At 36.3% G+C, this 16027-nt stretch overlaps 1 protein-coding gene, 1 long non-coding RNA gene and 1 pseudogene across 2 annotated transcripts; all 3 read right to left on the bottom strand.

Moving 5' to 3' along the window:
• Window positions 1-2984: 2984 nt before the first annotated feature.
• Window positions 2985-4114, bottom strand: LOC110112391 (transcription termination factor MTEF1, chloroplastic). The gene has a single exon (XM_020844603.2). The coding sequence runs from the start codon at window positions 4095-4097 to the stop codon at window positions 3171-3173; it is 927 nt and encodes a 308-aa protein (XP_020700262.1). The 5' UTR covers window positions 4098-4114; the 3' UTR covers window positions 2985-3170.
• A 5510-nt stretch (window positions 4115-9624) lies between these two features.
• On the bottom strand, window positions 9625-11098 carry LOC110112398 (annotated as a pseudogene).
• Window positions 11099-15080: 3982 nt separating this feature from the next.
• LOC114580748 lies at window positions 15081-15878 on the bottom strand. The gene is made up of 3 exons (XR_003702302.1): window positions 15515-15878; window positions 15312-15446; window positions 15081-15146 (listed from the first exon to the last, which is right to left on the bottom strand). It is a non-coding gene; the product is annotated as an uncharacterized LOC114580748 (long non-coding RNA).
• Between the last annotated feature and the right edge of the window lie 149 nt (window positions 15879-16027).

The following is a 16027-nucleotide window of genomic DNA, read 5'->3' as shown; positions in this document are numbered from 1 at the left end:
TTTTACAAAAAAATTGCACGCAAGCTTTTTGGGTGTGGAAGCTATCAAATTAGTTATATTAATTTCTCTTTTATGTTAGTTATAATGGATTGGATGGTCAAACTTAAGGGAAAATTCTATAAGATGGTAGTGAGGCTTGCAATGCTTTATGGTGCCGAATGTTGGCCTTTAGAAGAGAAGCATAATACTAAGTTAAGTTTGACAGAGATGAAAATGCTCAGGTGGTTGAGTGGCTTTACCCTTAGAGATAGGATACGGAATGAGCATATACGTGAAAAGGTTGGAGTAGCTCCAGTAGAAGATAAGTTTAGAGAAAGTCGCCTTAGATGGTTTTGGTCACATAAAACGGCGGCCTTGTGATGACCCGGTTAGGAGAGTAGAGGTATTAGATTTGACTTATGTTAAGAAAGGTAGGGGTAGACCTAAAAAGACTTGGTTAGAAAATATTAGGAATGACCTTTCTTTATTAGATTTAAACGAGAACTTATTAGGAATGACCTTTCTTTATTAGATTTAAACGAGAAAATATTATGAATGACCTTTCTTTATTAGATTTAAACGAGAATTTGACTTTTAATAGGACACAATGGAGAAAAAGGATTCATGTAGCCGACCCCACATAGTGGGATAAAGGCTTGATGTTGTTGTTGTTTACAATTAAGTTTCATTTAGTTGGTGTTGGTTTATGTTTTATCAAAAACCAACCTTGATGTTGTTGTTGTTTACAATTAAGTTTCATTTAGTTGGTGTTGGTTTATGTTTTATTAAAAGGAAGTGTCTTGTTGTATTCCTAGTGTTCTACTTGTTTTAGAACCTAGATTGTATCACCACACAACCACTATAACACCAACAGGTGGCATTCATTTTTCATTCTCTCATAGTCTCCTCTGCAGCTCAACTTCTCCCCAACTCATCCCTATTTCACAAACCTCTTATCATTGATAACCCTCCTTCACCTCTACCACTTTCAGCATTCTGCAAGAAGAAATGAAATAAATCTTCTTCGCCACGAACCCTTCTTTGCCTCTACCTCCTTCGCCAATAAATCTCCTATCACTTGTAAATGCTCTCTCCTAGATCAATTGGAAGCTATTTCCACCTAATCCCACAAACCCTACAAATGCAATTTTTTGTGGAATATGAAATAGAATGGGTCACACATGTTGGTTCACGTCAATCAAGTTGGTCTCAACCTGGGTTCAGGTTAGACATTCTAACTCGTATAATAAATGAATTGTGTGAAACCTGAATCATTTACCTAAATTGACACCCCAAGAATTACCAATCTATATCATTGTATAAGCCCATTATTAAGCTAATTTCACAGCTCAAAAAACACTCAAACCACAACAAATTGTTAAGCAAGCTATACAATTATGCTTTTTTGTAGTATTGTGTATTAACTTAATTAATATAAAAAAATTATTAGCATTAAAACAATTTTTATAACTGAAACTGGGTTAGTATCACTATATTTGACTAGAATGTCAAAACTAAGTCATCATAATTTTTTATATGTTGTCAAAATAACTAATTAAAAAGGTCTAATCTTCTCACATTGTATAGATAATAAAATAGTAGCTACAATAAATGAACACATAACTATGTTGAGTTTGCAGTTATCAACAACATTAGCAAAACATAACACAATGAATCCATGGTTGATTAGTTTAAAGCCATTAATCTATGAAAAGATCAAAAAGAAAAGTGATATGATACTTGTATGATGATTAACAATAATTTTTTAGATGTCAACTGATATTTAATATGATAAAGTATCCATCCTAATTGAATTATAACCCCATGTTTGTGGTAAGTGCTTGAGTGGAGTTTTGTGATAGGAAATTCTTGATTCCAAGTATTTCCTAATCACTTTAGCCAAAGATCTCACAGCAAACTGCTGTCCACAGCAGGAAATCAGCCAAAACAGTGGGAAAACACGAGAAAAACGATAGAAACACGAAGTAAGAACTTGTATTTTACTAGAAGATGAAAGGAAAATAGCAAAGATACAAGGATCCTCTATTCGAGAGGAGGATCGCACTCTCCCAATCTCTAGAATACGATCTAGAGCCCAAGTCGACAAGAAGAACAAGAGAAACTACAAGACAAAAAACACATGACCCTAAACCTCCCCTTTACTCCTTACTTAATGCATACAATTCAAAATAGACACAAAAGGACCTAATTGCCCTCACTTCCCCTCATTTTGGCTCCAAGAAGCAATTTGAAATTCACGTGGACCCCGCCTCTAGCCTCATGCGGCTTCCGCCTCATGTCCGCCCGCCCTCCTCCTTCGGTAAAACTGAACCGGCCCGTTGGATTGGGCCGGCTGGACCAGTCCAGGGAGGACCGGTCTAACATTTTGCCATTGTTAATTAGGCTCTATTTGATTTGAAGGAAGTGAAAAAGATAAAATAAAAAAGAATTGGAAATGGAAAAATTAAAGGAATTGAATTGAAATCAATTGTCATCCACTTGCTCAATTGAAAAGAAATTGAGTAAACAATATTTTTTTCTTTCTTGCTAGGTTAATGAGAAATTGAGTTTTTACTTCCACTGAAAAGATAACATATGCGTCTCAATGACAACCACAATTTTTTTACTTAATACTTTTCACTTGGTTGAGTGAAGAATTGTCAATGGAAAAATCATTTTTAATATATCCTAGGCAAACCCAAATAAATATTAATTAAATTGTAAGCAAAAAATTAATATGAAATTGTGTAATCAAGCATATCCATAAGGTTCCATAAGGTTAAGTTTTGTTCCCTTAAAATTCTCATGATGTTAAGTTATCCAATTCGCTTTTAATAGGACACAATGGAGAAAAAGGATTCATGTAGCCGACCCCACGTAGTGGGATAAAGGCTTGATGTTGTTGTTGTTGTTGTTGTTGCTAAGTTATCCAATTCATTGATGGCCCCAAAACAGGATTACTAGCATCTAGTTAGAAGTAAACAACGTTCATGCAAAAGTTGAAGTATTGGGTAGCCAAATAAGCAAAAATTAAAAATATAATAACATACAGGGAATTGTACTTATTACAACAATACTAATGTGGCAGGCCCATCAAATATTTTACATTTACAAATCTAAGTATGCATCTAGGAGGCATGCAACTTCTTCAAAAAATTGGAAAGGGGAAAAGAAACCCACATCATACCAAGCTACAATTTCTCACCCACGGAACTAAGCCGCATCTCTAGTAGCCGTTCTCGAAACTCTCCATCACTGGCCTTGAGCATCTCCCCAAGTGAAATAGATGAGGAGCCAAAGCCTCTCTCTACCATCATTGTATGTCGCGGTTTAATCCTTCCCTCAAGACTATAAGCAAAGTACTGCGGAAACTCCTTCAAGTCCACAATTTCCCTCCCCATTTCCCCCACTAAAAACTCCACCTTAGGCCGAAAATTCTTCTCAACGCTAAAAGTGAGCAGACTAGGCATCCTCAAAACCAATTTCACAGTATCCGTATAAGAAAACCCAAGGCTCTGGACAAAATCAAGCTTGGGAATGAGCGTCTCCTCAACATCAGATATGAGAAGGACAGTAGTACGAGCGGTGATGCGGTGGCGACCGACAAAGCCGAGGCCACGGAGGAAATTAAAGGAAGGCAGGAGGCGATCGGGGACACTGGAGAGGAGAAGTCTAGGGCAGCGGTTGATGGAGAGGCGAAGGTCCAAGAAGGGGATGGATACGGTGTCGAGAAGGAAGTGGATGGCGGGGAGGATTGAGGCGGATGGATCGGCGGTGAGGAGGGAGGGGTGGAGGGAGAGGACCCGAGAGGAATCGGATTGAAGTAGGCCGAAGGAGGAGAGGAGGGACGATAGCGATTTGAGAGAGGAGAGAGGAGCGGAGCGGAGGCTAGGGTTGAGGGAAAGGGCGCGGAGTGAATTGACGCCAAGGTCGTGTTCGAGGAAGAGAAGCTTTTCGCGGAAGCGCAAGCCCGCGTCGTTGCCGGAGATGTAAGTGGTGCCAGCGACCGGAGGTAAAAATCGGAGGGCTGGATTAGGGTTTAGCGTTTGGAGAGGTTTGGGGTGAGTGAGAGAACCGAGAGGGGAGTGGAAACTGAGCATAGTGAGTGTGAGTGGCATTGAGCATTGTCCGCATAATTTCCTTCTGATGGTTAATAAGATAAATATATTCACATAATTATATTAGTTATCCCGGTAATTCAGATTGATTATTTATTTAAAATAAAAAAAACTAATTTATGAGTGCTTTTTTTTTCTAACAATGCTAATCATCTTTCGTACACTGCCACATGAGATGTTATACATAATTTTATTTTCATCTTTTTCTTACTTTAAATGTACTTGAAGTTGAACGAAATTTTAAGACTTATGCATCATAACAAAATTTTCACGATCAAACATAAATCTCAACACATGTTTGATTTAAAAACAACCAAAGTTATATTAGGGTCATCCGAACTCTGATTTCAACAAATTGTTAGTCAAACTACTAAATGTTTCAACAAGAACAACTCAAAGACATCAAAATCGGTCCAATACGAACTCAAATGGTAATGGTTTAAAGCATATTTGGAAACTTCATTATATTAATTTGGAAATCAAATGATATCCAAATATGAAATACTTATAATCGAATCGACCCTATTGACGAGACAAATCCAATGAGCTCAAGACTATTTAATTCTAGCATCATTAAGTCACTTAAATGTTGAATAAATGTTCTATAATCGAGGGGATCAATAAATATTGTCCGATCAAGGGCTCTATATTTGCTCCAAATTTTATCTATATTTATGAGATATGTCTCTCTAAAAAATTTATAAATAAACTATCTCTCCTTACATGATAGATTAGGCAAAGATGCTTGGATAAGAGAGAGAAGAAAGCTTTGGGACAGACTTAAAAAATCACACAGCTCCACCCGAGCGCCACCTCCAGCAAATCCTCGCCACTTGGTCATTGGTGTTGACCACTATTCTGTATTCGCCAAACCTCTTCCCTATTATCAATTGTTAAAACTCTGCCCAACCACTATCATCAAAACTTTCATTAACTAATTGACACCATCAGACCTCCTTTGCACGACCGTTGTTGTTGGACGTTTGCCCCACCGCCGCCACTAAACTATTGTCTATTGACTTGCTATCATTGTACTTCCATTAGATGACAGTTGTTTCAGCATCCATAAACTATGGTCCCTCTACACTTTTTCACCCAACTATAATCCCTTTGACCTTCATCATCCGACTATAATTCCTTCGACCACCGTCGCTTGACAAAGTTTGGTCAAACCTCCGTCGTTTGACTACACTCCCTCCGACTTCAGTAGCACGACTAGTGTCCCTTCAACCACTATTGCATGACTATGGTCCCTCCAACTTTCATCGCCAAACTAGAGTTTCTTTGACCACCATCACCCAACTATAGTCCCTCCGACTTCCATCACCTGGCTATGGTCCCTTAGACCTTCTTCACCCAACTATTGTCATTCGACCACCGTTGCATGCCTGCTACGATCCTTTCGACCCCCATTACTAAACTGTAGTTCCTTCGACCTTTATCGTCTACCAATTCTGATCCTTGGACCATTGTCGCTTGTTGATTACAGTCAGCAAACTACTATCACTCATTGACTACGGTCCCCATACCATCATTAGTCGTTGACTATGGTCCTCAAACCACAGTCGTCTTTTGATTACGGTCCTCAGACCACCATTGCCAACTGCGATCCTTCTGACCTCATGTGATGCTTTTAATAAAAATATTAAAAAAATTATATTTTATTTTAATAATTTATAAAATATAACAATGTATTCATGGTGTATTATATACTGATTGTTCTAGTTATGTCGTATCTTTGTGTTCAAAGACTCTAATTGAACTCATGTACAATACTTTTAAAGACATATATTCTAATTAAAGAATCCTAGAGCTCCACCCGGCACCACCACTGATAAATCCGTGCCACGAGGCCACCATTGCTGAATCTCCTCCTGACCATCATCAGCAGACCTCCATCTGGCATCCATTGACAAGCTTTCCTCCATTGTCACCCATCAACTACGGTCCTTCCAACCACTATCACCCAACTACAATCTATTCGATCACCATCACCTGACTAAGGTTCCTCCGACCACCGTCTCCCAACTACGACTCTTCTAATCTCCATCTCCCACCGACTACAATGCCTCAAACCAATGTATCCCGACTACAATCCTTTCAATCTCTGTCGCCCATCGGCTATGATCCTTCTAACCATCATCATCCAACCATCAACATCAGACCTTCATCTAGCATCCAATGATAAGACTTTCTCTATTATCACCCATCAACTATGGTCTTTCCAACCACCATTGTCTTACTATGGTTCGTGTGACAACTGTCACCTGAATATGGTCCCTCCGACCACTATCGCACAATTATAGTTCTTCTAACATACATCGCCCACCGACTACAATCCTCAAACAATTATTGCATGATTATGATCCTTTTGACCTCTATCTCCCACCGACTATGCTCCTTCTAACCATCATCATCCTACCATCACCGTCAGACCCCATCTGGCATTCATTGATGAGTCCTTCTCAATTATCGCTCATCAACTATAATCCTTCCAATAATTGTCACATGGCTATGTTCTGTCCAACCACTGTCATTGGACTATGATCCCTTCGATCATCATCACCTAACTATGATTCTTTTGACCTCCATTGTCTGCCAACTACAGCGTCTCCAACCATTATTGCATGACAAAGATCCTTCCGACCTCTATCAGCTGCCAATTATGATCCTGCTAACCATTATCATTTGACTATGACCCTGCCAACCAAACGAACATGACTACAATATATTAAAAATAACTATCATATCATTCTCCAACTATGTAATATATTCTATACAATGTGTATTCATTTCATCGAGCCAACGCCCTCCTCCAAGGAATGACATTATTTGTAACCAACCACCAACATTAGAAGATTTATTTTAACTAGGTTATGCCCCATAAATTTTCCCCCTTTTAAGGATTTCTACATAAAAATTTGGATGTCTCTTCTGAACGTTGCACCCCTCTCACTTATATGTTCGTGCGTTAGATCCTTATATAAAATTAGAACCCTAAATTTTTATCTCTCTACCACTACATAATTTATCAGGTGCGCAACAATTTGTTGCCGTATATGGAAAATTATTCTTAGTTGGGGGCAAGCTTTGCTGCAACCTCAAAAGGTCATTTACATCAATGACTTGGGCACGATTGAAGTAAGACACTCTATTTGCCAAAATCTATTATCAGATCCAAAGGAAGTTCTTCAATATTGAGGGCAACCTTATGTATTGTTTTATCACTACTCAAGCATTAGTCTTTACTATATCAATTTCATGGATGCAGATTAAGATTAGGAGGCAACCTTAATTGCAACATCAAATGAGATTTAGGTCAAGAAAATTCCTCTAATATTGTTAACTTCTAAGATAATATCATTGTTAATCATTTTGCATAAATCTTCTAATAAATATAAGAATAATTCAAGTAAATTTTAAGCTCTATATAGTCCTCAATTGGACTTATACTCCTTAGGGAAGGTCTTAGTCTCGACCTCAAAAAGATAATAATTGCTAAAGTCAGGCCAGTCTTTACTTTTGATTCGGGTTACATGCAGCTTTTGCCCCTCCAATTAAAGCATAGTGGATATTAGGGATATTTGATTTAACATCTTTCACTCAAGTCAACATCATTGAGCAATGTTCTGACAAACAACATTAGTTAGGTCAAAAAAATTTTGTCGATTCCCTCGACCTCTTCCATGCAAGTTAATGCTATCAAAAAAATTTTAGCAAATAACCTAAAAAATGTTAAAGATCCCAAGTAGATTTTCCCAAAATTTTTAATGTAGTGTAATGTCATCAAGTAATGTTTTAGAAAATAGCCTGGGATAGGTTGAACTCCCTTAGTGGAATTTCTTTTGACTTTCTCCATAGAAGTATCTGAGAAACAACGAGCAATATTCTGAGAAACAACCACTAATAGCTCAAACATCCTCGATCAAATATCTTTGGCAGATTCTATCAACCCCTTCCACGCAGCACTTTAAAGCATCAACTTGTTCTTCAAGGAAAGATCGAAGCTCTAATAGGCCTTCACACATTTGACATTCTTAGTATGTTGCTAGACTGATGCCATTGGCACACAACCTGGCCACCTCTGTTAATTTGTTCGCTGTCGACCCCCTGTTAGCATGGATGTCTACTACATCCAATAGACTACAACTCAACCACCACCATCATCGGCCCTTCACTTGATGGTCATTTATTATTCCTTTGCATCTCAACCACCATATTCACCTCCAATCAGTCATCATCAGTCCCTCACTCGACTACCATTAGTAGTACACCCTCCAATAATCATCTTCAGCTCACTACCCGAGTGCCAACGTCAGAATGTAACCTAACCATCTCTGTTAGGCTTTCATCATTTGAATACCACCATATGCATATTTCATCACCTTTCATCTCCCTACATCAAAGGATCAATTTAAAATCGCTATATCTTTTTCTAATCATCAAACATCGACAAACCTCTGCTCGTTCGCTTCGATCACCAGGTCTTCACTCGGGTGTTAATACCTCTAGATCTTTTTTGATCATCATCTTATGCATGAGGCGATTGATCTTCTTCTATCATGGATAGTCTAAGGGGAGAATAATCTCTCATCGGTATTTCTTCTACACAAAGAAGGACATTGAAGTTTGATAGGGTATATTGCCTATCTAAGATAGTAGAATACCACTAATGTAAGAATAAGAAAGAAAGAAAGAAAAGGTAAAAAAGAAAAAAAAAAGTTATAGGTATAAAAGAGGGGGTAGATAAAAGATTATTTAAGAATTTTCTAGAAATTTTTTAAAATTTTTAATATTTTTAGAATTTTAAAAGCTACAAAATATTAAATAATAATAATAATAATTTATTTATAAGCTCCCATTTCCAAAAAGGCGAGCTACTATTCATCATGCCGGCTCATTGAGGCAGCAACTTTTCCAAAAAAAAAAAAAAAAAGTTTTCCACAGAAAATTGAAGTAAAAGTAAAAGCTTTTGATATCCTAAATTATACATTTTCTTAATGAAATGATGATTAAAAGGAATACTTCAGTTTTGCACTTACATGTATATTAAATATATCTATGAAATTTATAAATATTTTTCATTTCAATCAACGCCCCAAATTTAAAAGAAAACTTTTATTTGGGTTCATGACCTCAGGATGAGGTTCCTATTATACAATTAGTGAATTAATTTGTATAAGCCTGATTGATTATATTTTACTCCCATTAATTAGTCAACTCAAATAAAGTCCCAATCTTGTAATAGTCATTCATATTTTTATTAGCTTATCCCACTTGACATTCCAAGCCCTTAAAAGGAGTATAATTCTGTAGGTAACAAGCTTTTAATCTTCTTCTGAAAAAGAAACCAATTTAACATATAATTGAAATATTTAAAACCAATTAATTAAGTTTTTTTTAATGAAAATAACTTATTTTTAGTTTCTAATGCCAAAGTTAGATCTAAGGCTGGATCACAATACAAATTTGAAGCTCAAAGTTATTAAATCCAAACATCATTTACTTCAGTTTTTAAACACCCAAATTAAAATCTGCAAACTACAACACTGTATAACATATAAAGATCCATATTACAAAGCTTTAGCATTCAGCAAAGATGCTGATAATTAGGTCCTCTGACTAACAGAAATAATTGTTTAGGAGCAGAAGACAAATTTAGAACACTAAATAAATAGTTAAAGAAGAAACAAGCAGGCCCTGCTCCTCTCTTCCTCATAGTAAGGCTATAATAAAACAAGCCTTTTTTGTTTTAAACAATGAGCTCATTTAATTGGGCTTCTCCTTATGAAATTGCAACAGAAGCTGGCACAAATCAGATTAAAAAGTCCAACCAAAGGATTCCTATATATCTTTATACCATACTTATATATATATATAGATATATAGAATTGAGCACTGATCAGAAGAACTGAGATCCTGAGAAGGTTTGGCCAAAGGACCAGTTGGGAGGAGCAACATTGTAGGAGAGAACTGAGCGGCCATCACTGGTGGTGACTTGGAAGGAGAGAGATTGGCCATTGAGGTAGGAATTGCTCTGCCAGTTCTGGCCCCAATTTCTGGACATAGACTGCCATCCTGTTCTTGATCCCTTGATCGAGACGGCGTGCACGTCGCCGGCGCCCGCGACGTTGGTGATGAGAACAAGGTTGAAGTAGGAGTGGCCATTAATGGTGAACCTTATCCCTCCCTTTCTCCTGCATGGAACTCTGAATTGCACAAAAAACAGAGTCAAAAGGCTTCCTTATAATATGTCATGCAATGTATATATATTAATTTGATCAAGTCTCACATTGACCTCACTTTTTTACTCTTAAATTCTTATATAGAAGTTTTGCATCCTCTAAAATTCAGAAAAACTCTTTGGTCTTCTCTTATTTGAAAAATTCACCGCTGATGTTATTGAGAGTGTTGAAAAAGAGAGTTACCTTCTGTAAGAAACAGGAACAATTCCAGCCCTATAGAGAGCAATGCGCTGAAAAACAGGTTGAGAGAGATCAAAATGCTGTTGGGGAGGATTACACCACCCTCCTGCATTGTTTGGAAGAGCATTATTTGGTGGGCAGAAATTGGTTGCAGTGACCACAATGGAACCAGGAAGGCACCATTGCCTGTCATTAACCACCAGACGTGGTGCGTTCGGATTCGCTTCTGGAGGCGTTTGGACGCTGCACAGAATAATCTCTCCACTAACACACCTTCCTCTACATGCATAGAGCGAGAGAAGAGAAACATACCCATAGTGCCAGAAGCATCACTTCCTCCATAGAAGGTCGCATGAGCATTGGTCCAACCTCCTCCCTGCCCATAACAAATGGCAGTAGAGAAGAGAAGGAGAAAGCTTACCATTAATAGCATATTAAAGGCCATATCCCTGTTTCTATTTTCTTCTTGAGTGGAGCAGGTTTTGTTTGATTGGAAAAAGAACAGCAAAAAGAAAGAATTGTTTGTGGTGGGAACAAGGAGTGAATGGAAAAGAGGAAGTTGGGAAATGAGGGATAATAAGGGAATGTTTGTGAGGAGAAGAGGGGAGGGGATAGGTGGATATAAATAGTCTTGGAAGGTGGAACCACAGTTCAGATTGTCCTGCTTTTATGACAGACTGGTGCAAAGTTCTGTTTAAGGTTAAGGCAGGGGTAAAGAACCATAAAGCTTGTAAAGTTGAATCTATAAATTACTTCAGAAGATTTTGTATTTTTTTTTGGGACATTTAGGACAATTAAGGCAGACACACACATCTCATATGCAAGACTCAAACCCAATATCTCATAGTTGGTAGCCTAAGCTGTTAACCAACAGACTAAGATCCCATAAGATTTTGCATTTTGATAAGATGAATTTAACTCCCTCCATTTTTTTATAATAAGTGTTTGAAAGCGATTCAAGTAAAATTTAATTTTGCAATTAAATCCAACTATTTATTTATTTGATAGAAAATGAATGAAAGTAAACTCTTGCTCTTAGAAATTCACATTCATCAAAATATCAAGGTGAAAAGTGAGTTCTTATTTGGAGCGCTTGAATCAGCATTCCGTTTGTTTAGTTTATAGTTTGTTTTTGCTATCTGAACATTCTAAAATTTAAATTTTCAACCAAAAAAACAGAATATTTTTTGTTGATTGTTTTTCCCATTACAAAACAGTAAAGAAAACATATTACAAACACAACCTTACCTTAGTTTTTTTTTCTTTTACTGTAAGAATAATTAGAAAATAACACGGTCGAGAGAGTCGGTGGAAATTTCACTTGTACTCACTTTATTAACAGTAGAATAATATAAATGAATGTGAAATTGCATAGAAACAAAGCTCATTACTTCAAAATAATCAAATGTCACTGAAGATTACAATAGTAAAGTTTGCTTCAAAATCTAAAATCTAACCACCATCAAAGTATTATGTCGAAACAAAATGACGTCTCATTTTTATTAGGCTCCTTATTGCAAAATATGTTGAGAAACCGTTGAAATCTAAATCATAGCAATCATAAAATTTGGGGGACGCAGCTCTTCTTGATCTATTTGTTTGGAGTTTTGATTACTTATCAATAGGTCTTAACTTCGAAGTTTGCGTATGCGATGAGTGTGTGAATTTGCATTAGAAATTTCAATGTCCCAAAAAAATAATAATAAATCTGGGTGATCATTGGACGGGAATAAGGTAAAAAAAGAGTTTAGAGCATCTCCAACTGAACGTCAAACATGCGTATGGCGTCATGACGCTCTAGCCGAACGCCAAATCTTCCGCTATTTACTTGCGGCGGCGTTGCACTATTCACCCACTATATGTTTTTTTTTTTATTCAAAAAATTGGTTATTAATTTTAAAATTTTAAGCATGAGAAATAATATACTTGGAATATTCTCTTTTTGGTGTTAAAAAATGAAGTTCAGTTGAAGATAAGTTACTGCATATTGGTGTATTATTGTATTTTGGAGTGAAAAATGAGTTTTTCGGTTGGAGATGCCAACTCTAAAAGAACAGCAATATTAATGAAAGACAGGAAGCCAACAGATGATAACCTCACCTGCTTCAATACAGTGTACCAATTTAACGGTTTCTAGCTTTATTTCCAGCTCTCATTTATGACTAACGTCTCTCTAGCCAAGCATAAAGCCGTTTTAGTGCACCGTTAACTTTAAAAAGATTAAAATTAGAATTTGCAGTAATTCTTAGCTAAAAAAACACATAAATAGTTCAGCATTACCTCATCAAAGCCCGTCAATGTTCAGATATAAATCCCTCCAATAACTCATAGGAGTAAGGTTATCAGATCAAGGGAAAAAACAAACAAACAAACAAACAAACGCATGTGCAGGTTATTAATTTCGAGGAACTTGAATTTGACTTTTCTTTCTTGAAATGTTATAAAGTTTTCTCCATATTATAAAATACTAAGTAATTATTGATCAATTTTCTAAGCCTCTATCACTTTCTATTGCTCTGTTTCTTCACGTGGTTGAAGCTATTTAGTTTAGCCTTTCTTTCTTATGGGACAAGGCAAATCACACCATTTAATTCACCGACTCTCACAATGCTTTTTCTTTAGTTGATAATTTAAAGCTTTGAATTGGAAAGGTGAGATCTTTTGGATTGTTTTTAATGTATTAAAACGAACTTTTTTACTATTAACTGCATATTTTTACAGTCAGAAATACCTATGGGTTCTGATAGTAAAGGTATGCCTTTTGCAAACCAGAAAAATAAGCCATAGCTAATACTTTGAAATTTTTTGATGATTGCAGTTTGATTTGAACAATTAGCTCTTTTCAGCGCCGTGTTTCAAGATAGTTGGTGGAATGTGATGATGACTAAATTGAATTTATTATAATCTCTCTACAAGATATTGTATGGGTAGTTAGCTCTCCACATTGACAATCTTTTTCTTCTCAAACAAATAATTTTCAACACTATCAAGTGTAATCTCCAAAGATTGCACTCAATTATACGGAGCTGGAGTTTGAGATATGGGATTTAGCCTTTAACAACTATCATAGAAAGATTAAAGACTAATGGGAGCTATGAACAATACAGATTCTGATCATGATTGAAACATTGATTTTAAAACTGCTAAATTATATAGCATATTTTTTTCCCTACAAAGTAAAATATTTTATGCATACTTAGGTTTCGTTTGGAGCGGCTTTCTTACTGCTTCTTAAAATGATTTTCTAGTACAAGAATTAAAATTTTTGTACTAGAAAGCCGCTTTAAGAAGCAGTAAGAAAGCCGTCCCAAAGGAAGCCTTAGTCTTAGGTCATCATATTCATGTTGTGTCAAATATTTGCTGGTTATTTTATAAAATAAATTATTGGCATTTTATTATTTTTCCAGGTTAACTATATTTTCTTCTATTTAAATGAGGTCATAACCATTAATTAGGAGAAGCTATGTAAAATTGTGTTTTCTTATGTTGATAATCTTTTGTAGTTTCTATTTTTGGCTCTGAGTGTTTGAGTAAAGTTTTACTTATTTTCCAACAAATACAATTATAAGGGAGTGGTAGGCTTCCTTTGGGACATTTTTTTTGCTGCTTCTTAAAACAACTTTCTATTACAAAAATTAAAATTTGTACTAGAAAGCTGCTTTAAGAAGCAACAAAAATGCCGTCCCAAATGAAATGATTAAAAACTTAAAAGAGAGGTTTGACTGCCAAATGTTAAAATCAAAATATTTTCAACTATTAACGATGAACTAAACCAATGATTTCATGCAGCTTGACACGTGAGTCAAATACTTAGTTACATTTCTTATCAAATATGTAATCTTTATTGCTCGTCCTTTTTCAACTTAACAGGAAGAACACAGATATTCTCACCTAATATAAAACCGACAAGTATGACAATCAGCCCAGGAATTCCGGTACTACTTTGTGACAATGGCAGTATTTTCCAGCTCTAGCATGTGGCTCTGTATAGACTATAACATGGGCATGAGCTTTTCAAATTGTTGCAATCAGTCAAACAATTGTGTTCTCTTAAAAAATTTCACAGTATAAATTTGCAAAAAAGTTTAATATAGCTATGTATAATGTGTTACTTTTACAATTAAATTCTCATGCAATAATATATCTTACAGAAATTTTGCCTCATTTAGAATTTGAGGTGAATTTCTTGGCTCCACATTTGAAATCTTAGATGCGCCACTGATCCTCTGTAATTTTAAATGGAAGAAGATAAATTTGAGTGGAAGGCAATTTTTTTTCTTTGATGCTGTATCGCAAGTTTAATTGTTTGAAATACAATGATTTCATGCAATATTCTACTGATATTTTTTGTTGTGCTTCACTTTTAGGGGCTGTTTGATATCAGATTTACAGCGGGATTTAGGCTGGATTTATGCTAAATCCAACCAAACGGTATTTTACGTGACTGTAAATCCGGCGACCATGACGTAAATCCTGGATCTACGGATTTACGCCGCAAATCGGCGTAAATCCGGGTAAATCCTAATCCAATTCCTCCGCGGATTTAATGGTATTTACGGTTGAGCTGCATATCACCTACGGCGCCCGTGTCGTGATGTTCCCGCGATAGTCTTTATCGAACAATCTGTTGCCAAATAGTTTCTCAGGATTTAACAGCATTTAACATTTATCATAACAAATAGTTTTCAGAATTTAACAGTCTCAGGATTTACTAAATCCGGATTTACAGGATTTACTAAATCCTACTAAATTAAATCCAATCAAATACCAAACAGCCCCTTAGCTCTACCTTCCCATAATTTTAGCAGCATAACAGATTGCAACTTGGAAGGAAGCCATTGGAATAGAGAAACAGTGATTGTGATGGGTGAAAAAGGCATCGTGCAAAGGCGGAGCTCCGCCACGGCGCCTTAGCAATGTATAGCTGTGATGAAGGCTGACAAGTCAATTAAATGCATTCAATAGATTCAAAAGTTTGCTAAAATAAATTACCTATTTCAACGTCAAATGGGATGACAGATTCTTCTTCATATCTTCCCCACCATGTGCTAATGATCTATAACCAAGTATTTTATCTCGTTACAAAACTTGACACCCACAATTTTGGAGCTGTGGAAAATTCTTGGACTGTTCATCTCAACAACAAAGAAAAGGCCATCAATTCGAATTCTTAACTCCTAGTGTTCTAAAAGAGCTCAGTGTTTTGATGCATAAAAGAGTAGAAGTCTTGCGTCCTAGAGTCTTTGCGGGGGTAGAGAAATATAAAGTCTGGCGTCTTAGCTTTTGTACAAAGATCCAACACGCAATCAGATAAAAAGAGAGATCGTGCAGTATTCACAAGAGACACCAATATTTTTACGTGGAAAGCTCCAAAAAAGGGGGAAAAATCATGGGGTCTAGCCCAGTTTGAATGAATCCACTAGTATTTGCAGTTGATTACAAGTGAGACCCTTCCTTAGGAGGAAGACCTTGGCTTGACATACATTTTATGGAGTACATTACATG

This window comes from Dendrobium catenatum, unplaced genomic scaffold, assembly GCF_001605985.2.
Source record: "Dendrobium catenatum unplaced genomic scaffold, ASM160598v2 fragScaff_scaffold_1226, whole genome shotgun sequence".
NCBI classification, from domain to species: Eukaryota; Viridiplantae; Streptophyta; class Magnoliopsida; order Asparagales; family Orchidaceae; genus Dendrobium; species Dendrobium catenatum.
This window is presented reverse-complemented; position numbering and strand designations above follow the sequence as displayed.